Consider the following 27,669-nt stretch of genomic DNA (forward strand, 5'->3'; position numbering starts at 1 on the left):
AGTCCTAGAATTCCCACTACTTAACATCTCACCATCATTAAACCATTAGCCTACTGATAAAATCGGTCTTTGGGAATATTAGTGGGGAAATATTAAGGCTGCAAACAGTGCCTACATTACTTGTCACAGCTGTCTGAAGTATAATCCAAAAAATCCTGTTCACAAACGAACTTTATACAGCTTCCCTGTCTCATGGATATAAATGTCTTTTCATTATTGTGCTTCATTATCTCACTGGACCAAGGCTTTTACCTTGTAGACAGACCAATGCTTATCCTGTGGCTAAAATTCTCTTAGGAAAAGATTATCCCTGGCGTGCCTGGGTGGCTCAGTCAGCTAAGTGTCTGCCTTCAAAGCTCAGGTCATGATCCCAGAGTCCTGGAATCAAGCCCCATGATGTGCTCCCTGTTTAGAGGGAAGCCTGTTTCTCCCTCTCACTGTGCCCTTGCGTTTTCTGTTTGTCTCTCTCAAATAAATAAAACCTTGAAAAAAAAAAAAATAGAAAAGATTACCCTCCCTGGGGAACACCCCCTCCTCTTGGAACTTCACAGTGATTAGGGAGGTCATTTTACCAGGCAGATGCTTCAGCAAGTCTGTGCTGTTTGGTCAGTTTTACAGCTTTCATTGTGCATACCATCTTCAGTCCTTAGGGTTGATTAGTTGCACTAACAGCACTAACTGACAAATTTTTTACAGAGTCTCCAGATATCTTGGCTGAAAACATTGCTGTTGGTCTTCTAAATTTCAGATCCACCCACCTTGGGATTCCTAAACTCTCACCCTTTGAGAAAGTCACAGGATATCCTAAGCATTTGGCCCCTGCCTCCTTTGACATGGAGTTGATAGAAGGGGATCTCCTTTAACATTGTTAAAGGCCTAGTTGCTTCTGCTGAAGATAAGCATGATTTTTGGTAGAGCAATCTTTTCACCATGTACTCAAGTACATGGGAGACAGACTTCAAGTACTCTGCAACTTGGAGATTTCATCTATTGAAATAGATACTTCCAGAGAAACTTATCAACCTCACTGGAATGGTCCTTATCAGGAACTGCTAACCAACCCTTGGGCCATCAAAGTCCGGGGAATAGATTCTTGGGCTCATATGACACATCAAAGAAAGCTACGAACCCTGACTGCATCTGCACACCAACTGGTGATCTGAAAGTGAAGATTTCCTGGAATTGAAGCAGATGACATTTGATGAGACCACTTTCCCATAAGGTCCAGACCAGGACTGTGTCCCTTTTCCTTACTACTTTCTCTTTTATGAAAAGAAAATGCTCTATATTTCCCAAACTCTTGCAAAAGTGAGAAATGTCTCCTTTTGACAGGACCTTTTGGAAATAGCCTTCTCACAATCCTGAGAGCTTTCTCTGAAGGGTGAGAAGGTCAGAACTCACAGAATTCTTTCATCTGAACCATGACCTGACTCCTGAGTCTTACCCAAATTCATGGTTTCTGAATTTATAACTTTACGTCGATATTATTGATGACACATTTGCTTCAAAACACTTCTTTTGAGATAGTACCATTTTAAAACATCTTTGAAGTGTTAGTTTTGCAACAAGTTCATCAGCTCCTGCTTCATGTTTATACCTGCCCTGTATCTTCCCAAAGGCACTCCATTAATTCTTTCCATGTGCTTTTGTTCACCTGCTTTCATGGTTGCTTTAAGCGGAGACTTCCAGGAAACGTATTACTACAGGCTTGTTTTTGTAAGGGGAACCTTATGTAGGAGAAACTCCCCTAGGTTGGAATAAGTGCCAATAAGCATGTTATTTGGCTACTCTCAGACCTAGGGTACCAGTTGTCCTCTCTTCTACAATTTGAAATTGTCATGCTTTGTATAATTAAAGTGTTGTATTTTGTTCCCGGTCACACTTTTGTAAAAATCAATGTACTCAAAAAGGTGATGCTGGTGACTCAGTACTTCAAGATGATTTCCAATGTTTATAACCTTGAGAAGATACAGACTTGAAATGGGAAGTGCCTGAGAGTTCTCTCTCCAAACCTTCCCTGTTACTGTAATGTGGCCTTAAGTGGAACATGGGACATAACAACATGGGACCTAGGAAAGGTCCATCCTGGACACAAGGGACAAAAACCACGAAATGTGGAAAACCTGACTTGTAATCATTGATGCTTTTGAGGGAAGGTCTTGATTAAAGGGAGGAAATGTAAATATTAATAAAGATAAACTTCACTCAATGGAGTGGGGAAGCCAGAAGAAGGAAGCTCACCTACCACTCACCACCAATTGGAGATGCAAACAGGAAGAGAGATAACTTGCAAGTAGATACCATTTTACTCCCCAGCAGGAGGAATAAAGGTTTTCTCCTCCCCCAGCAACAGCTCAGCCAATGAAAGGCCACTATACTTTAAACTCCCTAGTGTACGCTGATGGACTTTTTTTTTTTTTTTTTTTTTTACAACAGCCCTACCAAATACCTCCGGCTTTCCCCTATAAAAGACCAGCGCTCTGCTTTGTTCTCCCCCTTGCCTGTGGCTTTGCTGTAGCCTGCATGTTTGGAATGGTAATTGTCTGCTATTCCTCAACCATTTTTGTTGGTAAAACAGCATAGTTTTATTTTTAAAGTTAACAACTCAGTTCTTTAGGAAACCATTAGGGACACATTTCCTTAGCCACCCATTCCATATTCCCCACAGCAGACTGTCCTGGTTACTGCAGAATCAACATTATGGAAGTTGCCTGCCAACAGCAAGTCTCTGTCTCCTCCCCTAGCCAGACTTCCTCTTTCCCTTTAAGGCCCCCTCAGGACCAGAGGGGACTGGAGTTGTTTGCTGTGCTTTGGAGGGCAGTACAGCAGCCCCTGCTTTGCAGAAAGCTGCTGGTGGGCAGGTACTCACCCCGTCCCCTGCTGTGCCCTCTGTTTGGCCTGCAGGCTAGAGGCTGGCTCTTTCCCGAACACCAAGCTCCGTCCCCAGGGAGTCATGGCTACGTCCAGGGGCCGTCTCTATCTTTGGATGTACTTGGCTGCAGCGCTGGCATCTTTCCTGGCAGGATTTATGGTCGGTAAGTATGAACCCCTTCTCCCCAGTGCAGGGCTGGCACTTCACCCTATCGAGGCTGGGGAGGAAGGAGAGAAAGCAACCCTGGAGGCTGTGTGGGCTCCCTGAGCTCCCTGCGTGTGGCCAACTCCAGGGATTTCAGCCCAACTAGAAACCGAATGGAATGCATTTTGACCTTTTTAATGAAGTGTGACTGAAATTCAAATTCATTAAAGGTTCAGTGAGCTCAGGATACTTGTCAGGAGCTGTTCGGTTAGAGCTATCATTCCCCACAGGCATGAAAAAGGTTGTTTCATTTACAAGCACTATTAATGAGTCAAAACTAGCAAATAATATGAACAGCAGTGCAAAAATTGCCCTTCCTTCATCATTTACTAAATAAATATTTGTGGAATGTTTCTTGTGTGTCAGACGCTGTACTACGAACTAGATCACCCCAAGGAGAAAAAGAAAGTTAGAGTCCCATGCCTTGGTGCGTAACATGAAGGAAAATGAAAAGAGTATCTCCTAAAACTAGTTTTAACCAACTCAAAATTACACTGCATAGCAGAATTTGAAGGATTTCTATACTTAATAGGAATATTTTTGTAAAGCTCACCTTGAGCTATTTCTGAAGTAAGGACAATTTTTGGGCTTCTAATTTTTGTAAAGTCAAAAGCAATTATATAAGTATATGGCAAGTATAGATGCATGAATTATCTCCCCTAGGCTGGTTTATTAAGCCTTTGAAAGAAACTACAACTTCACCGCCCTATCATCAAAGTACACGGTGGAAACTCGTATCTGAGATGAAAGCTGAAAATATCAAGTCATTTCTTCGGTAAGTTTGTTTTGATGTTTGGTCTTAAAAATGTTGAAAATATCTCAGAGGGAGAAGCATATTACAACTGGTTATATTCACCTGGGTAATCTTTATGTGTAATTATACCATCTCACATTAATTTATGTAGTTCAGAATGTCCCTTTTAACCACTCAGGGTAAAATGTATCTGAATGTTGCAAAAGTGGGTCTTGGGTCTTTCTTTAACTTCATGTACAGAAAAAGGATCTGGTTGCTTTTTAAAGAGATGTTTCAACTTCATGTAACTTTAGACAGCAACTGAATCTTGTTTCTCCCTTATGCCTGCTTTTAATCAGCAATTTTATTTGAAGGTCATTTTGTCAGGAAGACTTAGATGGTTGTAAACTCAGATTTAAAGGAGGGGAGATTAAAGTTTCAGACTGTCTGCCACAAATTAAACCTTTATGCCACATTGCAAATATAAGTAACACAAACTAGACAAAATGAGAGCAAAAGGATCAGTGCAAATCCACCATCCTCTAAGCGTGACATTTCAGGAAAATGATAATGAACTCCTTAAAGGCAGTCACCATGATGTTTGTTTCTATATTCAGACTCTCTCAAAGGAGGGTCATTAAAAGAAATAAAAATAACAACAAACTCAGCTTTATTGCAGTATAATTTATGTAAAAGGAACTGCATCATATAAAACCTTAAGTTTGACAGTATTGACAGATATATAGTAGACTCAGCAAACCAATTCTTGAGTCAGGATACAGAAATTTTACATCATGCCCTTTGCAGTTTATTCCTGTCATCACCTTTAGCCCTATGCATCAACTGATCAGTTTTATGTCAATGAGTTTCTCTGCATTTTTGAGAATTTTATATAAATGGAATCATACAATATGTACTATTCTGTGTCTGTTTTCTATCATTCAGCTAATAATTTTGGAATTCATCAAGGTTGTTGCACATAGCAGTTTATTGCTTTTATTGCTGACTAGTATTCCATTGTATGGATATCTTGTAATGTGCAGTTGTTGGACTTTTGGGTTGTTTTTTATTTTTGATGATGATGAACAAAGCTACTATGAACAGGTGTTTATAAGTTTTTGTGTGGACATACATTTTCATTTCTCTTGGAATGACTGTGTTGGATGATAAGCATTATGTTTAGCTTTTTAAGAGAATGTCAAACAGATTTCAAAAGTGGTAACAGTTTTACACTCCTGTGCACTATGCATGAATGCACCAGCTGCAGCACATCCCGGTCAACACTGTTGTTTTAGTTGATTTGCATCTTCCGTATAACGAGTGATGTTAAGCATCATCTCCTATGTTTATTGGACATTTGCACATTTCAAAAAGCATCTGTTCACATATTTTCCTATTTTATTTATTTATTTATTTATTTATTTAAGATTTTATTTATTTGTTTGACAGACAGAAATCACAAGTAGCCAGAGAGGCAGGCAGAGAGAGAAAGAGGAAGGAAGCAGGCTTCCCGCTGAGCAGAGAGCCCAATGCGGGACTTGATCCCAGGACCCTGAGATCATGACCTGAGCAGAAGGCAGGGGCTTTAACCCAGGCACCCCCTATTTTCCTATTTTAAATTGTTTTCTTTTTTTTTTTTTTTAAAGATTTTATTTATTTATTTGACAGAGAGAAATCACAAGTAGATGGAGAGGCAGGCAGAGAGAGAGAGAAACAGGCTCTCTGCCGAGCAGAGAGCCCGATGCGGGACTCGATCCCAGGACTCTGAGATCACGACCTGAGCCGAAGGCAGCAGCTTAACCCACTGAGCCACCCAGGCGCCCCTTAAATTGTTTTCTTATTGAGTTGTAGGAGTTCTTTATTTATTCTGAGTACAATTCCTTTGTCAGACATGTATTGTGAATATTTTATTCTGTTCTTTGGCTGGACTTTTTTGTTAGTGGAGTTTTTGAAGTGCAGAAATTTTTAATTTTGGTAAAGTCCAGTTGACCAAGTTTTGATTTTCTTTCTTTCTTTCTTTCTTTTTTTTTTTAAGATTTTATTTATTTATTTGCCAGAGAGAGAGAGCGAGCACACAAGCGGGAGGAGCGGCAGGCTGAGGGAGAAGCAGACTCCACACTGAGCGAGGAGAGTGATGTGGGACTTGATCCCAGGATCCTGGGATCATGACTTGAGCTGAAGGCAGACCCTTAACCAACTGAGCCACCCAGGCGCCCCAATTTTTGTTTTTTTGTTTCATAGTCTATGTTTTATCTCACTTTGGCTATTAGAAGTATGAAGATTTCCTTCTATGTTTTCTTTTAGATTTTTTTTTTTTTAGAAGTTTTATAACTGTAGCTTGTATATTTAGGTCGTTGGTCTACTTCAAGTTAATTTTTGTGTATGATATGGTATAAGAGTTGAAATATTCAATTATTTCTGCAACACTTGTTGAAAAACATTTATTTCCATATTTTATTGCCTTGGCATATTTGTCCAAAGTTACTTGACCATATATGTGTGGCCTGGTTTTGGATTTTTACGTTTTCTTTTATTGATCCGTAGATCTCAATACTACATACTGCTGGCTAGTGTAGCTTAATAATAAGTCTGAGAATCCAGTGGAGTTAATCCTATAAACTTTTATTCTCAAAAATTGCTTTGACTACTTTGGGCCATTTGTATTCTACATTAATTTTAGAATCATCTTCTGAATTCCTACAAAAAACCTGGAATTTTTAATAAACTCTTTTACTAAACTCTTTTACTCAACTCTATAGATAAATTTGGAAGACAAGTAACATCTTTAAAATATAGAGTCTGCCAGTCTCTTTTTTTATTTGTCATGGGGTGGTACTATAGTTTAACTTTTCAACCATGGAGGGACATTTACGATTAGTTTTTGGATATTATGATCAATGTTGCTATTCACATTTATGTACAGGTTTTACATAAGCATAGGTTTTTATTTCTGTGGCATAAATGCCCAAGGATTAAAAACTGCTAAGTTGTATGGTAAATACATTTTTAGTTTTAGAAGAGTTTGCCTGCTTTCCAGTATAGGTGTATTGTTTAGTGTTTTCCATTGACATTATTATTTTTAATTTTACCCCTTCTCACAGGTGCATAGTGATACCTCATTATGGTTTTAAACTGTAGTCCCCTAATAATTAATGATATTGAACATCATTTTATGTGTTTATTCATCATTTGTATACTCTCTTCAGTGAAATGTCTGTTCATGTCTTTGACCTATTTTCTATTTGGATAGTTTTATTTGTTTTTTTTTTCCTCTTGAGATTTGAGAGTTCTTTATATTTTCTAGATAAGTCTTTTGTCAGCTTTGTGGTATTCAGATATTTTCCCCTCTCTGTTATTTGTCTCTTCATGTCTTTAACAGAGTTATTTGTAGATTAGAAGTTTTAAATTTTAATGAGGTCCTGTTTATTGCTTTTTCCTTTTATGGATCATGCATTTGGGTTCATATCTAAGAACGCTTAGACTAGATCTCTTTTCCCCTCTCTCCCCTCCAGCCTGAAACTTTATACTTTACATTTTACATGAATTTTGTGATTCATTTAATTTTTGCATAAGACATAATGGGCTGTGGTGCATTATTTTGCCTGTAGATGTCCAATTGCTTTGGCATTATTTGTTGAAAGGCTATTCTTCTATTTAATTGCTTTTCACCTTTGTCAAAGATCGGTTGGGCATATTTGTGTGAGTCTATTTCTGGCTTCTCTATTCTGCTCTATTAATCTGTGTGTCTTCTCTCTGCACATACCACATAGCCTTGATTGTTGAAACCATATAGTAAGGCTCAGTAATGTGTAGAATATTCCTCTCATCTTGTTTTTCTAAACAATTGTTTTATCTATTCCATATCCTTTTCCTTTTCATATAAAATATAGACTAAACATATTTACGTCTCTGTGGGATTTTGAAAGTATTTGTCCTAATCTTATAGAACAATTCAGGGTACTTGACATTTTTCCCATGTCCAGTCTTCTAATCCATAAACATAGTCTGTCCAGTTATTTAGATCTCCTTTGTTTGCTTTTATAACATTTTGTAATTTTATAGGATGCAGATCCTGGATATGTACTGTTCAATTTACATCCAAGTATTTCATTTTCTTTGGAGTGGCTGTAAGTCATACTGTGTATAATTTCAGTTTCTACAATATATAGAAATACTGTTGATTTTTGTGTTGATTTTGTATCCTGTGGCTCGTTTAAATTCACGTCTTTAGGAGTTTCTGGTTGATTCATTGGGATTTTCATGCCATCTTCAAATAGGGACACTTTTATTTCTATCTTTCTAAACTGTATGCATTTTACACTTGGGTTTTTCTGTTTGTCTGGTTTTTTCTTGTCTTGTTCTTATTGTGCTGACTGAAATTCCAGTAGTATGTTGAATAGGAATGAGAGTGAACATCTTTTGTTGTTGTTATTTCTAAGATTAGGGGGAAAACATTCAGAATTTCTTGATTAAGTATGATAATGTTCATAGATTTGTTGTAGGGGACATATGTGTCTCAGTTGACTGAGCATCTGACTCTTGATTTTGGCTCAGGTCATGATCTTGGGGTCCTGGGGTTGAGCTCTGGTGGGCATGGGACTCCATGCTCAGTGGGGAATCTGCGTGGGAGTCTCCCTCTTCCTCTCTCTCTCTCCCTCCCTCTACCCGTTTCCCCACCTGTGCTCTCTCTCTCTCCCTTTCAAATAAATAAAAATCTTAAAAAAATTAATTTTTTGTAGATGTTCTTTATCAAGTTAAGAAAACTCCCCTCTATTCCAAGATTGCTAAGCATTTTCTTTTATCCTGAACGGATATTGATATTGTCAAAAGATTATTTTTCCACATCAGTTTCTATGATCATGATTTTTTTTCTTTATCTGGTTTGGAATCTAATTATTCCTTTACTGATTTTAGGGACATTGGAATCAAATTATATCAAGAAAGGAGTCACAATCTCCAGGAGTATGAAAATGCATATTTTTCCCCATTAATTATGTAAATCTCTGCTTTATATATTATGAAGACCATTGACTAGGCATATACATGTTAATGTTAGGTTTGTTTTTTTTTTTAAGATTTATTTATTCATTTATTTGACAGACTGAGATCACAAGTAGGCAGAGAGGCAGATAGAGAGGGGGAAGCAGGCTCCTGGCTGTGCAGAGAGATGTGAGGCTCTATTCCAGGATCCTATGATCACAACCTGAGCCAAAGGCAGAGGCCTTAACCCACTGAGCCACCCGGGTCCCCCTGTTGTTAGGTCTTTAAGACAGACTACCTTTTTATCTTTATGAAACATCCTTATCTTTGGTAATTGCTATCTTTAAGTCTATTGGTAGAAATATTGTCACATCAGCCTCCTTACACTTATGTATACATCATATATCTTCTTCCATCTACTTTTAATCCATTATTTTCTTCAGAACTTTTCTGTTCACTGTAGAAAATAAGACAATAATTATATAAAGTAGAAATTAAATATCTCAAGCCCCACTCTTTTTTAATGTATACAAAATAACTTCTGTCTATAAAACACAATACTTTTAAAAAATATATGCTAAGATATTAAATATCCATAACCTGTAGATTTCATTTAATGATATAGAAAGGGAAAGCTTAACAGGAGAAGATGCTGGAGGAGTCCTCGTGGGTGATAAGTAACTTGCTTTCTCTTGTGGAAAAGGAGAATGAAAGAAGTGGTGACAGGGAGACTGAGGTAGATGGGACAACATTTATGTCTCAGAGAAGACCTTGTGCAAAGGTGATAGGTGGCCACTGCAGGAGGAAAAGGAGTCTACCAAATGCCGTGGGGCAGAGATTTTTTTTTTTAAGGGTGGAGAATTTTATATGGAGAGTGGTGGGAAATGAAAATGGAAAGGTGGAAGGGTGGCTCAGATAAAAAAGGGCCCAATATGCCATGCTTGAATGTGAACTTTATAAAAACTCACGATATAGAGAGCCGTACAAGGAGTTCAGGCAATTGAATAATATCAGATGAATGATTTCAAATTATCACTATTTCTCAAGGTCAGACAACTATGACTTTCATATTTTAGTCCCAGCATTTAATGACTGACATTATGAAGAAATTATTTAACTATCCGCTCAGTTCCCTTATTTGCAAAATGAGGACAGTGGGAGAAGGGTTGTGAAGGCTGCATGAGGTAACCCAGGTGAAAGTGCCTGGTCGCGTGCCTGGGATGTAGTAAGTTCTCAGCAAACGTCTGTTTCCCTTTACTGCCTATCTTGTTTTGGTTGTGTCCTGGTTGGCTAAAAAAACCAATTTATAAAAGTATTATTCTCTTACTGAAGGGGTGGTGGGGTGGAGAAAGGTGAGAAATTATTTTTAAAATATTATTTACCTTCATGTAAAATCAGCCTATATAAAAACAATTTTTGTGAGGTCCCTTAAATGCTGCAACCCATTTATAATCAGAACCAAGAGAACATTGCCCTAATTCAGTTCAACAAATCTGTTGTAGAATATCTGAATAATCAGCAGCAACTAAGCAGTAGGCAACATAAAAATAAAAATGCGTGGACTTTTAACTTGAATAAATACAACAACAGTGGAAGTGTACAGTTTAGACTGCCCCGCTGGTCTCTGGCAAACATTATGAACTGCCCTCCCCCGTCTACCACCCAAAATCTCCCCCCTTACTGATGATCAGCAGGAAGGAGCACCATTCGTATGGAGGCCTGATCTTCTCCCAAGGTGCTTTCTCATACTGCTGACTGCCTGTGTTTACCATGGCATATGTTCTTTTCCGGGAGATCATGTTGTGAATATTGTATTTAAACACAATTTTTAAAATGGAATACCTAGAAATTGATATCATTAGCTTTTTAAAAAATCTTTGAGGTAGAAATGATAATACCTAAAGGATGAGTGATGCATCTAGAATAGTACTGAGGCATATTGTCTGAATATAGTCTTTAATTCCCACTTGTATCTTATTTTCATTGTAGTTCTTTTACAAAGCTCCCTCATCTGGCAGGAACAGAACAAAATTTACTTCTTGCCAAGAAAATCCAAACCCAGTGGAAGAAATTTGGACTGGATTCAGCCAAGTTGGTTCATTATGATGTTCTCCTATCCTACCCTAATGAGACAAATGCCAACTATATATCAATCATGGATGAACATGGAATTGAGGTGATGTGCAATTGTTGGTACTTATTGTGGTTTATAATCCCTGTTGTTCATGTGAATTGGGATGTAGAGTCAAGTAAAAATAGAAATTGGCTAATAGTGCAGTGGAGCTCATATTTTTTGGAAAATTGATAAGTTGCAAACTAATGATTCAGTGTCTACTATATATTAGGCACAGTACTAAGTTTTAAAGATGGAATGAAGCCTAGGAACAGGATTCTTTTCGCATTAAGTAAGTCAAGGCAGTTGTTGGAACACATCATTTTAAATCAATATGGTGAGTGTTATGAAGAATATGTTTTGGGATCTTTACACAGAAAAGATTCACTTAGCACAGTCTGGGACTTAGAGAAGGTTTCCTGAAAGAAACCTTTCTGATACGAGAGTCATGAAAGATCCTAAGGAGTTAACCACATGAAAAAGCAAAGTAGGGGGCTGGCACTTGGATGGCTCAGATGGTTAAGCCTCTGCCTTTGGCTCAGGTCCTGATCTCAGGTTCCTGCTTCCCTGCCTCTCTCTGCCTGTCTTGCCTCCTTATGATCTCTCTGTGTCAAATAAATAAATCTTAAAAAAAAGAAAAAGCTAAGTAGAAGAATCCAGGCAGAAGAGAAAATAATGGCAAAGGTTTGGAGACCCATAACTAACTTAGTATTACTGGGGAACTTAAAAATTTTCTGTATTTCAAAAATGTAAAGTACACATTGGGCCACAGTAGGAGATAAACCAGTATATATATTTTGGGGGCAGGTCACAGAATGGCTTATACATTGTCCTAAGGGGCTTAGAATTCAGCTTCAGTCAATGGAAACCATTGACAAGTCCTAAGCAATGGAAGGATGTGACAAGAGAGGCATTACTTAGATAGTTTGGGTCGTCTGCAGGTTAGACCTTGATAGACAAGGAGTTCAAATTGGAGTCTTATGAAAACAGTCCGGGTAAAAGATGATGAAGCCCTGAATCAGGATGTTAGTAGAAATGAGGAAGAGGGATGATCTAAGTAATAGTTAGGTGGCAATACTAGTGGAAATTCATTCGTGATTGCCTGGAGTAAGGAGATGAAGACAGAGTTCAGGATGACTCTGAAGTATCTGTGGCATGGGCGGCTGGCTAGTGATGCTACTAGTAATAGCAAGGAAAGCCAAAAAGCAACAGGCCGGGGTGAGGGATGAGAAATTCAAAGTCGGACGTGTTGAGTCTGGACATCCAAGCTGAAATAATCATCCGGCCCTTGTGTTGGTGGAGATGTCCATATATAAATGTACATAAATATACATATCTGGAAAGGTGGACATTATAAGCGTACGGACTATGGATAAAATTTGGGGAGTCAGTGAAATCTGATGACAAGAGAGTATAAAATGAGGCAGATCATAGACTGGGGATAAAACACAGGAAATATTTAAATGCATTTGAAAGAAAAGGGGTCCAACAAAGAAAGTTGAAAAGGAATCATTGGAAAAAGAGGAAAATCCTGGGGGTGCCACCTTCACAGCCCTGTTTTTATATGGTAACTCCTAGTCACCTGAGATTGCGTGCATTTGTTGAAGTTGCTACCGCTTTGAAAGCGGTAAGAACAATAAAGCTCTTGCTCATTGTTGCCAGTGGAATTTACCTGATCAGTTACTGAACCTACTGTCAGAATGTTTAATCTTAAGTGTACACTTGGGGGCATTATTCTTTAATAAAAATCAGGAATATTTTTTTCCAACTTCATGTATTTCATGTATTTTTGATTCATGTATTTTTGCTAGGTTTTCAATACCTCCTACCTTGAGCCGCCACCTGATGGATATGAGAATGTTACAAATATTGTTCCACCATATAACGCTTTCTCAGCCCAAGGCATGCCAGAGGTAAAAGGACTTTTTACTCAACTCTTTAAGCCTTCTTTTGTTATTTAAAGCATCTGTAAAGGACTAGAACAAAGGAGATTAGGTAAATCATACTTGCTGATCCATACTTAAAGATTCAGTGCTACAAACACACTTTCTAAAAATAATTTAAGGGGTGCCTTAAAGCCTCTCTGCCTTCGGCTCAGGTCATGATCTCAGGGTCCTAGTATCGAGCCCAGCATCGGGCTCTCTGCTCAGCAGGGAGCCTGCTTCCTCCTCTCTCTCTGCCTGCCTCTCTGCCTACTTGTGATCTCCGTCTGTCAAATAAATAAATAAAATCTTTAAAAAATAATAATTTAAGAATAAGAAAAAACAAATACATAAAAATCGTAGCCTTGTGAAGCAGATGCCGCTGTGAAATAACAACCTGCTGAACACATCTTTAATTTGGTAATGTCAGTAGATGTTTCCACAAGCTCTTTTCCTTTGTTCATAGTCTGATTTTGTTACAGGTTTATAGATCATACCACACAAGTGGTATTTAAAAATGAAACATGGGATTTCTTTTTTCTTTCAAAAATCTCCTTTGTTTCACCTACCACCCACCTTTCTCCCTTCTGGCAACCCTCTGTTTGTTCTCTGTATTTTGAAGTCCGTTTATTTAGATTCAGCATGTAAGTAAAATCATATTTGTCTTTCTCTGACTGACTTCTCTTAGCATAATATCCTTTAGGTCTATCCATGTAGTTGCAAATGGCAAGATCTCATTCTTTTTTATGGGTAAGTATGTGCACATGTACACAACCCAGTTCTTCCTTATCCGTCAATAGACACTTTGGTAAAGAATGATGCAATAAACATTAGGGTGCCTATATATTTTTTGAATTAGTGTTTTTGCATTCTGTGGGTAAGTACTCAGTAGCAGAATTACTGGATCCTATGGTATTTCTATTTTTAAGTTTTTGAGGAACTTCCACACTGTTTTCTACAGTGATCACACCAATTTACATTTCCACTAACATAATGCAAGGATTTTTTCTTCTCTACATCTTTGCCAGCACCTGTTATTTCTTGTCTTTTAGATACAAGCCATTCTGACCCATGTGAGGTGATATTTAATTGTGATTTTGATTTGTGTTTCCTTGATGATTACTAATGTCGAGACTGTTTTCATGTGTCTGTAGCCCATCTGTATATGTTCTTTAGAAAATTGTTCATTTCAGTCTTTTGCCTATTTTAATCAGATTAGGGGTGTATATATGTATTTTCTGGTATTGGGCTGTATGAGGTCTTTATATAGTTTGGATATTAACCCCTTATTGGATATATCATTTGCAACTATCTTTCCCCTCTTTAGTTATGTTTGTGGTTTTCTTTACTATGTGAAATCTTTTTATTTTGCTGAAGTCCCAATTGTTTATTTTTGCTTTTGTTTCCCTTGCCCAAGGAGACATATCTAGAAAAAATGTTGTTAAGGCTGATGTCAAAGAAATTACTCCCCTGTGTTTTCTTTTAGGGGTTTTATGGCTTCAGGACTCCTCTTTAGGGCTTTAATCCATGTTTATTTCTGTGGCTGGTGTAAGAAAGTATCTTGATTTCATTCTTTCACATACAGCTGTCCAATTTTCCTAGTATGATTTATTGTAGAGACTGTCTTTTCCTCACTGTATTTTCTTTCCTCCTTTGTCATAGATTAATTGATTGTGTAAGTGTGGGCTTACTTATGGACATTGTTCTGGTCCACTGATCTAGGTCTGTTGTCATGCCAGTACTATGCTGCTTTGATGACTAGAGCTTTGTAGTCTGTCTTGAAACTGGGATTGTGATAACCTCCAGCTTTGTTCTTTCTCATGCTTCCTTTGGCTTCAGTGGTTCCAGACACATTTTAGTATCATTTTTCATAGTCCTATGACAAAGGCTGTTGGTATTTTGATAGGGATTGTGTGGAATCTGTAGATTGCTTTGGGTGGTATGGACACTTTAATGATATTAAATAAATTCCACTCTGTGAGCATGGCATATTTATTTATTTATTTATTTGTGTCTTCTTCAATTTCTTTTATCAGTATTTTATAATACAGGTCTTTCAGCTCCTTGGTTAAGTTATTCCTAGGCATTTTATTATTATTTTATGATTGTTTAAAACACAGCTGGGATTTTTAAATGATCTCTATTTCCTTTGGTTCAGTACCTGCTGATAATCTCTTCAAAACAGAACACACTGTTTAAAGTGTTACAAACTGGCATTTTTTTCTACCTTTTGAAGTATTGAAATATTTTCTAAAAACATACAGAATTAGCACATACCAGTTTTTTAGGCCCAATCTAGGAAAGATAATTTTTGATGATGTGGTATTGTGGATCAAACTTATTCATTGGTTTTCCTTTTAATTATAGCAGTAACCTATATATTTTTAAATTTTTTCTTTTCCTTATAGGGAGATCTTATATATGTGAACTATGCTCGTACTGAAGATTTTTTCAAACTGGAGAGAGAGATGAACATCAATTGCAGTGGAAAGATTGTTATTGCAAGATATGGAAAAATCTTCAGAGGAAATAAAGTATTGTATCACCTCCTTTTCTAGAGAGAAGAGGATTGTGTATATCCTCTAAATGTAAATGATCAGCTTGCATCATGTTTTCCAGAATTACCTCAATTTATATGTATTTTAAAAATCTTCCTATTGGCCATGGTTGCATGGGAAATCTTGCTGTTGTTGTTGTTTTAAGATTTTATTTATTTATTTGACAGAGAGAAATCATAAGTAGGCAGAGAGGCAGGCAGAGAGAGGAAGGGAAGCAGGCTCCCCACTGAGCAGAGAGCCTATAAGGGGCTCAATCCCAGGACTCTGGGACAGTGACCCAGGAAATCTTGTTTTTATGTTACCTCATACATCTAGAAAGGGAAATTACTTTTATTACAGCAACAAAATTTGCTTTTTAAATTTTTTTGAGGGAAATTTTATGTAAACTGAAAATGAAAGCTCCCCTACATGACCCATTTTATTTGCCCACATGTGATCAATCTTCACAGCTTTTCTTAGACCCAATTCTGTGACATATGAATATAAATATCTTTTTTATATGCTGATTTTACAAATATTATACATTTTTTACAAAGATGCCATCATATACTATATTTAACTTTATTTTCTCACTCAGCAATAATATATAGGTATTCCTCCACATCAAAACACTGAGTGTTGTTGTATAATGTGTGATTAAGACTAGAGGACTCTAGATTAGATCCATACACCATAGATTCTGGTCTAGTCTAGGCTCCCTGTTCTATTGATCTTTTACTGTGAGCAAGTTACTTATCTTTCTTTGTCAGTGTTTCCTTATACATAAAGTGGGAATGCTAATAATAGCACTGATCTCCTAGAATCCTTATAAAGATTAAATGACTTTATGTTTGGAAGCACTTATGATAGTGCCTGGTACTTAATTGGTAGTTAATTCTATAGAGCTGCTTCCTAAGTAAATATGTTGTTATTTTGGATGGGTGCATAATACTTTGTAGAAGTGATAAGCAGTGTAACCATTCCTATGTTGACAGATGCTTGGCTTGAATTTATTACTATTAAAAATAATTCCATTGTGAACATCTTTGTCCATACCCACTTGAATATTTATATGAAGATTTTTGTAGTATGGATTCCTAGCAATTTAATAGCCAAGTCAACATGTATATTCTTTCAAAATTTTGGAAGGCATCATCTAATTGCCCTTCAAAAAAGTTGTGACAGATTGTTCTCCCATTCATATTGTAGAATGTTTTCTGAATATTGAAGTGTGTTTTAGTTAGCCAAAACTGATTGTTATCTATCTTTCACTACAATATTTCTGGTAATGGAGACTTCAGAATCTTGCTGGAAAGATTTTCCTATTTGTGGTTAGTTTACATTGTTAGAAAATGTTTACAAAATACAGTCAGCAATTTTTCACACACTCTGTATAGAACTTTAAATTAGTTTAGTTCTACAAGTATTTCTGTGTTGTGCCAGACTTTGGAGGGTGGGTAGTTAAAAGTGAACAAGACATGGTCCCTTTTCTAAAAACATCCTCAGTCTAGCAAGAGAGAAAGTTACCTTAAAGGTATTTTAAAATACAATGATCCATCCTATCACAGAAATATGTACAAAATAGAAGAGGTAGAAAGAAGGGAGTCATTAATTTTGCAGTTTTGGCCAAAATAGGAATGTTTCACAGAAGAGAGAGGAGCTTGCTTGGAGTTGTTAAAATAAATGAGAGCTCTTAGTTCCCCCAGGAGAGAAACTGTAATTAAGGCATAAAGAACTGAATGTGTAGCAGCATCATAAAAAGCAGTGTCTCCAATTCCTTACATTATTAAATTGATTTTCTCTTAGACGAATTAATCATCTGCCAGTTCTCCATTATGGATTGCACATTGCCCCTGCAGGTTAAAAATGCCATGTTAGCAGGAGCCATAGGAATCATCTTGTACTCAGATCCAGCGGACTACTTTGCCCCTGCAGTACAGCCTTATCCTAAAGGATGGAACCTTCCTGGAACTGCAGTGCAGAGAGGGAATGTGTTAAATTTGAATGGTGCTGGTGACCCACTCACTCCAGGCTATCCGGCTAAAGGTAAGCATGAATGGGCCTGCCCTGGTTCACCCATTTTTGCAAAAATACTACTTGCCCTTAGTGAAGACCTAAAAGTGAACATCTATTGAATAACCTTCAAACTGCATACAGTTACAATATTTTGGATTACTATGGCTAAGAATTAAAAAAACATTTCCCATATATTACTTTTGTTTCACATTTTCATGAGGTGTGCACATGGAGGGGGAAGCGTCAGTTGAATTTCTCTCTACTTTTAGCAGAGGTACAGAAACACAGACCCCCATACCCAAAGTAATACTATTTTTACCAAACTAGAACTTTGGTTTTCTGAATTGCTTGGTGATACTATCCTTCTCTAGCTATCATACATTTGTATTATTATTATTTTTTTGAATACCTGTCAGTTTTGGGGTGTTGTCAAAACTTTTCACATTTCACATGTTAAAACGTCTGTGTAACTGCCTTCACAATTAAGATAATGAACCTATCCATTACCCAAAAGTTTTCACTCTCTCTAATGCTTTCCTCCAAACCCTTCCTACCCACTTCCTGCCCGTCCCTAGGCAACTACTGATCTACATTCTGTCGGTTTAATTGTTTTGAGATCCATCCATGTTGCTGTCTGTGTCAGTAGTTGATTCCTTTTTATGCCAAGTATTTCCTTGAATGGAGACACTGCAGTTTGTTTATTTACTTGTTGATGGACATTTGGATCGTTTTTTTAGTTTGGGGACTCATATATAAACCTCTATAACAGTTGTATACAAGCCTTCATATTTACATATGCTTTTATTTCTTCTGGGTAAATATATAGAAATTTGAATGACAGGATAATATGAGAGATGCGTATTTAAATTTCAGAGGGATTTTCAAATTGTTTTCCCAAGTGGTTGTACCATTTTACATTCTAGCAGCAGTGCGGGAGTGTTGCACTTGCTGTATCCTTGCTACCTTTAGTTTGGTCAGTCGTTTTCATTTTACATTCTAATAGGTATGCTAAACCTCCAAGTTACATTTTTTTCAAAGTTTTGGGGGCTATTCTAGGTCCTTTCCATGTGAATTTTAGAACCAGTTTATTAATTTCCACTGAAAAGTTTTCTGGGAATTTGATTGAGACTGAATTAAATCTGTACGTCAATTTGGGGAGAACCGACATCTTAAAAAAATAATATTTTGATCTGTGCACGTGGCACGATTCTGTTTACTTAGATACTCTTTATCTCTGCCTGTTTGCAGTTTCACTGTATGGACTGTGCACATCTTTCTCATTTACCCATATGTGTTTCCTACTTGTATGCTTTTTAATAATATATTTGAAATCTCTATTTCCCTATGTTCAGTGCTAGTAAGTAGAAATAATTTGTAGAAGAAATACATCAATCTTGTATCCTGCAAACTTGCTGAACTTACTAAATAGTTCTAGTAGGTTTCTATAGATACCATCAGTTTTTACATAGACGACCATGTTTTCTGCAAGTATGTTTTTTTTTTCCCAGTCTGGAGGCCTTTTACTGTTTAAAATGTGTTTGCCTTGGTATACTGGCTAGTATGTCTTGTACATTCCTGGAAAAAGGTGTTAGCAGAGATGTCCTGACCTTGTTCCTGCCTCAAGAAGAAAAAATCCAGTCTTCGGCTATAGGTTTTATTTTAGATTCTTTTTGTCAGATTGGGGGAGTTTACTTCTAATGGACTAAGAGCTTTTGTTTTAGCACATTTATCTAGGACTGTATAATGAATTTTGTCAAATGCTTTTACTGAGTCTTGAGATGATAGTAAGTTGTTATGTTACTTTCATTAAATTATACTAATAGATTTTGGACATTAACCCAACCCTCCCAACCTAGGATAAACTCTACTTGGTCACAATGAACTATCCTTTCACGTGCTTTGGTATATTGAGTTTAAAATTTTGTTAAGCGTATCTCCTTTTATTCATGAAGGATATTGGCCTGTAGATTGATTTTCTTGTACATGTTGGTCTTATTTTGGTATCAGAGTAATGTTGGCCTTATGCGCTGAGTTGGAAACTATTTCATCTTCATTGTTTTGTAAGAGTTTCGAGAGATTTTGGCCTATAAACATTTGGTAGAATTCCCTAGAAAATCTTGGCCTGCAATTTTGTTTGTAGGCACGTTTTTAACTACAAATTCCATTTTAAAACAGGTATGTGGCTATTTAGGTTGCCCATTTATTGTTGAGTGAACTTCAGTAGTTTATGTCTTCAACATATTTAGTCCATTTCATCCAAGTTAAACTTGATAGACTTGTTCATAATATTCTCTTGCTGTGTGTGTGCGGGTGTGTGTGCATACACACGTGCATGTGCAGGCACGAGAATGAGATTCTCTTCTTTATTCCTGGTCATGGCAACTTTTCTCCCTCCCTCCCTTCCTTCCTTCCCCTAAACTGTCTTGCTGAAGATTTATGAGTTTTATTGATCTTCTCAAAGAATCTGCTTGGATTTTATTCATAATTGCTACCATTTTTCTGTTTCCTATTTCTTATATTTCTGCTCTGATCTTTATTATGTTCTTTCCCTTATTATGTTCTTTCCCTGCTTATTTCTGCTTCATTTCTGGAACCTTGCTGTCATTTGATTGGAATCTTTCTTTGTTTCTAAGCTAGGTGTTTTAGTGCTATACAACTATTTTGGCTGAAAGCCAAAGTCCCAATGAGGTTGTAATTCTGACAGTACTTTTTAGTCTTCCTTTAAAGAGAATGTTGTATTACCATTTGAATAAGATCTTTATTATTCCCAAGATCTCATAAATTCCTTTTTTTTTTTTTTTCAGTTATACCTAGTTTCAAAATTTGGGACATAATTTCCAGGCAACTAGTTAACTGAAGCTTCCCTAAGGATTCAAGAGATCCCTGAAGAAATAAAATATTCTTGTAAAATTCAAGAGATTTACATGCCATGTCAAAACAAATTTGGAAATTTATAATCCCCACAGTTGATTTTACATTAAAATTTGAATGATTTAATTTCTTACTGTTGAATTAAATAGGTCATATTAGATAAAACAATCAGTGGGTTTGGGGGAATTTTAAATTTTGATATAATTTCAAACATGTAGTAAATCTGATATAATTTTAACCACGTAGTAAATATAGTAATAAAAGACATTTCTTTATACCCCTTGCCCAGATTTTTCAGATGTTTTCATTTAATACAATTTCTGCAGAGTACACCTTTAGACTTGATGTCAAAGAAGGAGTGGGAATTCCCAAGATCCCTGTGCATCCTATTGGGTATAATGATGCAGAAATATTACTACGGTATGATTTTCTAATTGGATATGATATTTAAGATGTTTTATACTAATGTGTCTATTTTCTTGTCTAAAACCAATGTAATCTAATTATGTTAAAAGTAAAGTCTGGTTGTATACCTGAAACCGATGTTATATGTCACTTATACCTCAAAAACATTTTTTATTTATTTTTTATTTTATTATTACTATTTTTTAAAGATTTTATTTATTTATTTGACAGAGAGAGATCACAAGTAGACAGAGAGGCAGGCAGAGAGAGAGAGAGAGAGGAGGAAGCAGGCTCCCTGCTGAGCAAAGAGCCCGATGTGGGACTCAATCCCAGGACCCTGAGATCATGACTTGAGCCGAAGGCAGCGGCTTAACCCACTGAGCCACCCAGGCCCCCCAAAAACATTTTTTAAAAATTAAGGAAACAAAGTAGGAAAATACTTCCTGAAGTAGGAATAACAGAGTACACCAAGAAATGGCAAGAAACCATTAGTCTCTTACAAAAGAAAGTATCAAGTGCAAAACTGTGTCCAAGATAAAAATACTGACTGGAGATTTTTTAAATAGTTGGATTTTCTTTGATATTCATTTGATGTTTGTACTTGACTTGTATTTTAAAAATATTACAGGGCCCACTACTTATTAGATGTGTGAACTTGGACCAATTACTTAATCTTTCTCTGGTTCAATTTGCTTATCTGTGAATGAGCACAGTAATTGTTTCTCCCTGATAGGGTAATTATGAGGAGGAGATGAGACCAATGCAAGTGTGTAAAGTATCTAGAGTATAGTAAACATTTAACTAATGTTTGCTAATGTTGCATTCTGTCACTGATTTTTTTTTTTAAGATTTTATTTATTTATTTGACAGAGAGAGAGATCACAAGTAGGCAGAGAGTCCGGCAGAGAGAGAGAGAAGCAGGCTCCCCGCTGAGCAAAGAGCCCGACGCAGGGCTCGATCCCAGGACACTGAGATCATGACCTGAGCTGAAGGCAGCGGCCCAATCCACTGAGCCACCCAGGCACCCTGTCACTGATATTCTTTCACAAATTTCCAACTTTTGTTTTTTAGATGTCTGTACCAATAAAATTTAATAATTGCTAGGTAATCAATCACCAGCTTCCCTAGAAATTAATTTCTTCTCCTTTACATAGTCATGAATTTCCTATTTTCACTATTTCTTAGATCTAACACTTCCCTACATAAAGTCAAAAATAAGGAGGCTGATGCTTCTCATTTCCACTCCCTATTCTTTTTTTCTAAGCCCTCTTACCATAAACATATTAAGTACTTCATATCTTTCAATTTTGGCTCTCTTGATAACATGTAAGTTCCACAAAAAAAAGGGAATATTAATAGTACTTGGCTCAATAAATATTTGCTAAATGTATGAATGAAATATCACATTATCAGCCTCCATGATTTCTTCTAAGAAATTATGATGCTCAGCCTTTTTCTGTTACTTTTATTTTCTCTCAACAGCCACATGGGAGGAATTGCTGTACCCGATGACAGCTGGAAGGGAAGTCTTAATGTGGATTATAACATTGGGCCTGGCTTTGCAGGGCATGATTCCTTCAGGTAATTTTATATTACTTTAATAGACTGGAATAGTTTTCTACGTTTAATGGAAAAATGTCAAGGTAACTTCTTTCAGGTATATTTTGCTTGTCTTTTTCTCATTTTTCATAACGAACAATTGATCATTTTATATCACTTAAGAAGTACTTATAGAATGATGTCCTGAATTCTTCTTCTAATAGAGAGATCACAACATTTGTATTATAAAGTCTTAAACATGACTACATTTGAGTTCAGATTTAACATTTTAACTGCCTTTTTCATCCAAAATTTTAAAACAATGTTTCAGATAACCCAGTATTTTAAATGTATAACATTTTGAAAGTTACCTTAAGGGAAGGAGTAAAAGAGAAGAGAGAAAGGAGCTCATGTTGATTGATCACTTGCTGTGCAGTGAGTTAAAATAGGTAAACACGGAACTGTTGTAAAACTCAATGCGTTAGCATTGGCCCTGTTGGAGAGGAGTGATCCCAGAATATTTATTCATTGAGCTTGTAAGTTTCCCACTAGATCAAGGCAGGCAGGAAATGCTAGCTGGAGAGATCAACTTGTGTAGAGATCAACTTGGCAAGATTTAGAACTTTAAGTAGTTTGATTTGCCTGTGGGAGAAAGGGAAATTTAACACTGATAAATCAGTGTTTTGGTTAAGTCTTTTGATTAAGCCCAAATCAGTGGATCAGTCTTGTTTGCTGTAACTTTACATTAACCATGCAAACTTGGATTCATACTAATTTTTTAAGTTAAGAATGTTTTTTCAGCACTTTTAAAATATTAGGAGTTAACTCCTTTTATTTTAAAGGAATTTTAGAAATACTGTAAGTGCTTATTTATCTCTAACTGAGAACAAAGAGTTACTTTAATATAGAAGTTTTTTATATACAGTAGCAAGAAAACCTAACATACAGAGTGAAAGATAAAGGCCTTTCTGATTTAGAAATGAAACATAATGACACAGAGAACAGAGTAAACATATGGCTTCAGTTCTGTAATTTCAGTTCAGGAGTAAATTCAGAAACATACATATCTAGACCTTGGTCTAGATATCAAAATGTTCTCCTTCACCATGGGCACAAAATTCCTAATTGATTTGAGCTCAAAATGGACAAATACACAAATAAAAATCTCTTGTTCACCAAAAAGAGCTTTTAATAATCTATTAACCCATTTATAGAGATTCTGTCATTTTTCACCCAGATGAACTGTCCAGATTATCATTTCTCACCCAGAAGAGCTCTTGATAATTAATCCATTTACAGAGATTACCAAGTGACAAGATGTAAGACCAAATTCCTAACCATTGCTCCCACCAATAGGGAATAATTCACCTGCCATAAGCAAACTAGAAATACAAAACATAAAATCAGTAGGAAAGATAGTATAAAGTTAGAAGTCCACAGAAAGAGAGACAAACCAAGAAATAGACTCTTAATGACAGAGAACAAACTGATGACTACTAGAGGGAAGGCAGGTGGAGGGGATGGGTGTAATAGGTGGTGGGGAGAATAAGAGTATACCTACCATGATGAACACTGAGTAAAGTATAGAACTTGTGAATCACTATATTGTACACCTAAAACTAATACAACACTGTATGTTAACTGTATTGGTGTTGACATTAAACACTTCCTAATTAAAAAGATATACAGAGTCAGCAGAGTGAAAATTCTGTCACTGCTTTGGTTTAACCTCAGAGCCAAAAGAAGACATGTCTGGGTTTAAGCTACCCATACCTGGTTCTACAAGGTGAATCCATTGTACATCTCAGTGGGACTTCAAAAAATGGAACAAATGGTAATATTTTTAAGTAAAACCATGTTTTTCCTACAAATATAAAATGAACATGTGTCAAAAATTTCATTTAATTCATTAAATAGTAAGGGAACCACAAAGGAATTAAAATTTGTTCAAAGGAGAATTCAATGATGATACCAGAAATATCAGCACATCAAGAATGCTGAAATGGAAGTACTTAATAGCAGAAAACTAGCTTCTTCTACCTTGAAGGAATCCATTATTCACTAGACAGATTTCAGTGGATGTGGAATTTCCACAAGTTAATCTTGATCTCTATGGAGTTGTGAAATAGTCTAGTCAAAGACAGTGATAGGCAGAGGTAACTGATAGATGAGCTAAGGCCTTTCTCACTTTTTCCTAACTGGAGTGTATTCATTCATTTTACAAATATTTATTGAGTATTTACTGTAACCCAGGCACTATTCTGCATACTGGGAATTCAGCAGTGAACAAAACAGACAAAGTTCCTTCCCTGTGGAGCTTACATTATAGAGTTCATGTTGTTTGGAACATGATGAGTTTGAAGTGATAACAGGACCAACAGATCCTTTTTTAAAAACTTTTCGAGTCATTAATTCTAGAAACTAGAAAGACAGAAGTATTGCATATGTGGTTGAGCTCCTCTGAGGATCTGAACAGATAATCTATGTTTATTTTCAGGTTTTGATTAAAATAGATTTTTTTCTTCATTCCTTGTTTGTAATATTCTTCTTTTATTCATTTAATGACATAATATCAATGATTCAGGGTTTCTTACTGATAAATCTTAGGCTTATTTTTAGAAATATGCTAGAAATCTTTTTGCTTCTTTGCTATTAATTTTTATCTCTCAGCAAAATAAATCCTTAATGTCTTAAAATATAAAAAATACCATTAGTTTTTCTCCAAAGGCACTTTATTGAATATCACACGATTTAAATATGCATTCAGAAGCACAATATGCTTGTAGAGGGGAAAAATCAGTACAGGTTCTGACCACCTCTTAGTTCTTCCACTCATAAATAACCACAAATTAGAAACTGCTGGGAGTCCTCTCTTCCACCGCCCGCCTCCCACATAGATAAAGATTCGTTTTGTTTCCTTGTGAAAATAAGACAGTATTTTCCCATGTCATTTTGTATTCATAGAATGTGAATGACTTTTTTTTTTTTCTATTTTAGCCTGACTATATTTTTCCTTTAATTTGGTTAATTGTATTTCATGGGTATTTAAAAGGCTGGCCCAAATCAGAATCAACAATGATGGATGGATAGAAAGTTTCATTATATAGTTGTTCGGTACATTTTAGGAGGTGCTTTCCCAAATTCCCATTTCCTTCCCAAATTTCCCATTGCTTTTTGGCAGTACTCAGCCAGCTATTTACTTAACAATTACTGACATTCTGCTTCAACAATCTTGCACCAGCAGGCATTAAGGTAAATGCAAAGACACAATTTAAAAATGCTTATCTTTCCCTTAAGACATAACTAGCTGCCTTCCTTATTTTTGCACTTTGTATACAGTGTTTTTAAAAATTTTAGAATGAATACCCAAAACATTTTGAATAAGAGTATTTTGGACTTTAAATATCAACAATATAGCTATGAGGGAGGAATAATAAAAATATGTCAGTTTTTAAAATCTGACTTTAAGCATGCATAAGTACTTAAGAGTAAAATGCATTAGCCATTTACACATTGCACATAACAAGTGTTAATGATTATTGAATTAGTTTGTAGATATATGGGAATTCATTGTCCTATTATATAATTATCTGTAATTTTGAGATTTTTCATAATAAAATGGTGGAACAAAACTGTTAGATGTAATAATTTATATAAAGTAATTTATTCCCTTTGAAATCCTAGGAAGGTTAGAATGCATGTTCATAACACCAATAAAATTACAAGGATTTACAATGTAATTGGAACGATCAGAGGATCTGTGGAACCTGGTGAGTCTGAATATTTTTAAACACTTCATTTTTACAAAGATTACAAGAGTAAGAGAAAATAAACTTCAGTCAATAATTGATTTTTTTCTCTGATGTGAAACAGCTACATTTGAAAAAAAAGATTGTACAATGCTAAAAGAAACCCCTATCTTATAGTGTTGATTTTTTTTCCTATGGAGGAAACTCAACCAAAAGGAAGTTTAAGTTAAAAACTTAAATCGCTGGCGCCTGGGTGACTCAATTGGTTGAGTGACTGCGTTCAGCTCAGGTCAGGATCCTGGAATTCTGGGATAGAGTCTGCATCCAGCTCCTTGCCTAGCAGGGGGTCTGTTTCTTCCTCTGACCTTCCCCCTCTCATGCTTGCTCTCTCCGTGTCTCTCTCTCAAGTAAACAAATAAATAAATAAAATCTTAAAAAAAAAAACAAACCTAAATCACAACTATTTGTAATATATTGAAAAATTGTAGTTCTTCTGAACACATTATTTTCCAGACAGGTATGTTATTCTAGGAGGTCATCGGGACTCCTGGGTGTTTGGAGCTATTGACCCAACCAGTGGAGCTGCTGTTTTGCAAGAAATTGTCCAGAGTTTCGGAAAACTCATGAGCGGAGGTAAATGATGTTTCTTTGGTTGGTGATGACAAAAAGTGACTCACTTAACTGTCCTCTGTTTTTAGATAGGTGTACCTAATTAATGCATGTTAACAACGATTGCAGGCTGGAGACCGAGAAGAACTATCATTTTTGCCAGCTGGGATGCAGAAGAGTTTGGGCTGCTGGGGTCCACAGAATGGGCTGAGGTAAATATGACTACAGGCTTTTGTTATTTTCTTGGTCAGCAGGGAAACAAATACATGTATCTCAGGATAAGCACAGATCCCATTTGAGAAATAGTTTGCTTTTATTTTCACATTAGTTTGGCAAAGCAGAATAACCTCTAAATTACTGGGCCAAAACCAAATTTATTCTTGTCAAAGCATTTTGGTTTCCATTTGCATTTGTTTTGTGAATAAGTAAAATTTGTAAGCTCAGAGAATAAACAAAACTAGCAAGCTTTTCTGACGAGAGGACTGACCTATGTAAAATGGATACAGATCCTTGGAGTTAATTTTCAAGTTTTTAAGTTTTCTTGGAGTTCTACTTAGGAAAAACCTATGATATTCTTGCTTAAGAGAACTAAGGTGACTGTACTTGGGTTGTAATTTTACACTTGTAGATTCCATATAAATTGCAACCATAGCTATATTTCACCATTCTACAAAAGATTATGCTTGATTGTTGAGTAGAAGATAATTTTGTAAATGGAATTACTTTAGTAAATTGTCTTTATAATTTTAGATATTTATTTTTTCTAAAGGTATGATTGATTTTTATGTTACACTGCCTCCTAATGCTTTATCTTTAAGTGTCTCTCCTATGCCCCCTTCTTTCATCTTCTTCCCTTAGCCTTCCTATCGAGTAACTAAGTTCTTTAATGTACAAGGTAAGGAAATGCATTTTGTAAAGACATGTGCACTATATAAGCACATAGTCCCCCAGCACCATGAATTTATCTTTTATGAGCTGAGATTTTATAGCATTGTTTTAAAGCATGTCATACACTTCTTGTTATCTAGTTTTTAAAATAATTTCCTCCTGACTCATTTCCTCTTTAAATGATAATGTGAATGAAATAAGTATGGAAGTAAAATCAAACAGTTTCTTGTC

General features: G+C 36.0%; 1 protein-coding gene across 1 annotated transcript in view; it reads left to right on the forward strand.

The window, feature by feature from the left end:
* Positions 1-2,445: 2,445 nt before the first annotated feature.
* NAALAD2 (N-acetylated alpha-linked acidic dipeptidase 2) overlaps positions 2,446-27,669 on the forward strand; it is a 63,774-nt gene continuing 38,550 nt past the window's right edge. The window contains exons 1-11 of the mRNA XM_045071486.1: positions 2,446-3,035; positions 3,740-3,851; positions 10,779-10,965; positions 12,714-12,815; positions 15,233-15,358; positions 17,221-17,407; positions 20,575-20,668; positions 22,136-22,234; positions 25,877-25,962; positions 26,455-26,574; positions 26,680-26,762. Of these exons, the coding sequence (XP_044927421.1) occupies positions 2,954-3,035; positions 3,740-3,851; positions 10,779-10,965; positions 12,714-12,815; positions 15,233-15,358; positions 17,221-17,407; positions 20,575-20,668; positions 22,136-22,234; positions 25,877-25,962; positions 26,455-26,574; positions 26,680-26,762 (1,278 nt within the window). The 5' untranslated portion in view covers positions 2,446-2,953. The remainder of the gene's footprint in view (positions 3,036-3,739; positions 3,852-10,778; positions 10,966-12,713; positions 12,816-15,232; positions 15,359-17,220; positions 17,408-20,574; positions 20,669-22,135; positions 22,235-25,876; positions 25,963-26,454; positions 26,575-26,679; positions 26,763-27,669) is intronic.

This window comes from Mustela putorius, unplaced genomic scaffold (genome assembly GCF_011764305.1).
Source record: "Mustela putorius furo isolate JIRA1106 unplaced genomic scaffold, ASM1176430v1.1 tig00003987_pilon_pilon_pilon, whole genome shotgun sequence".
Taxonomy (NCBI): Eukaryota; Metazoa; Chordata; class Mammalia; order Carnivora; family Mustelidae; genus Mustela; species Mustela putorius.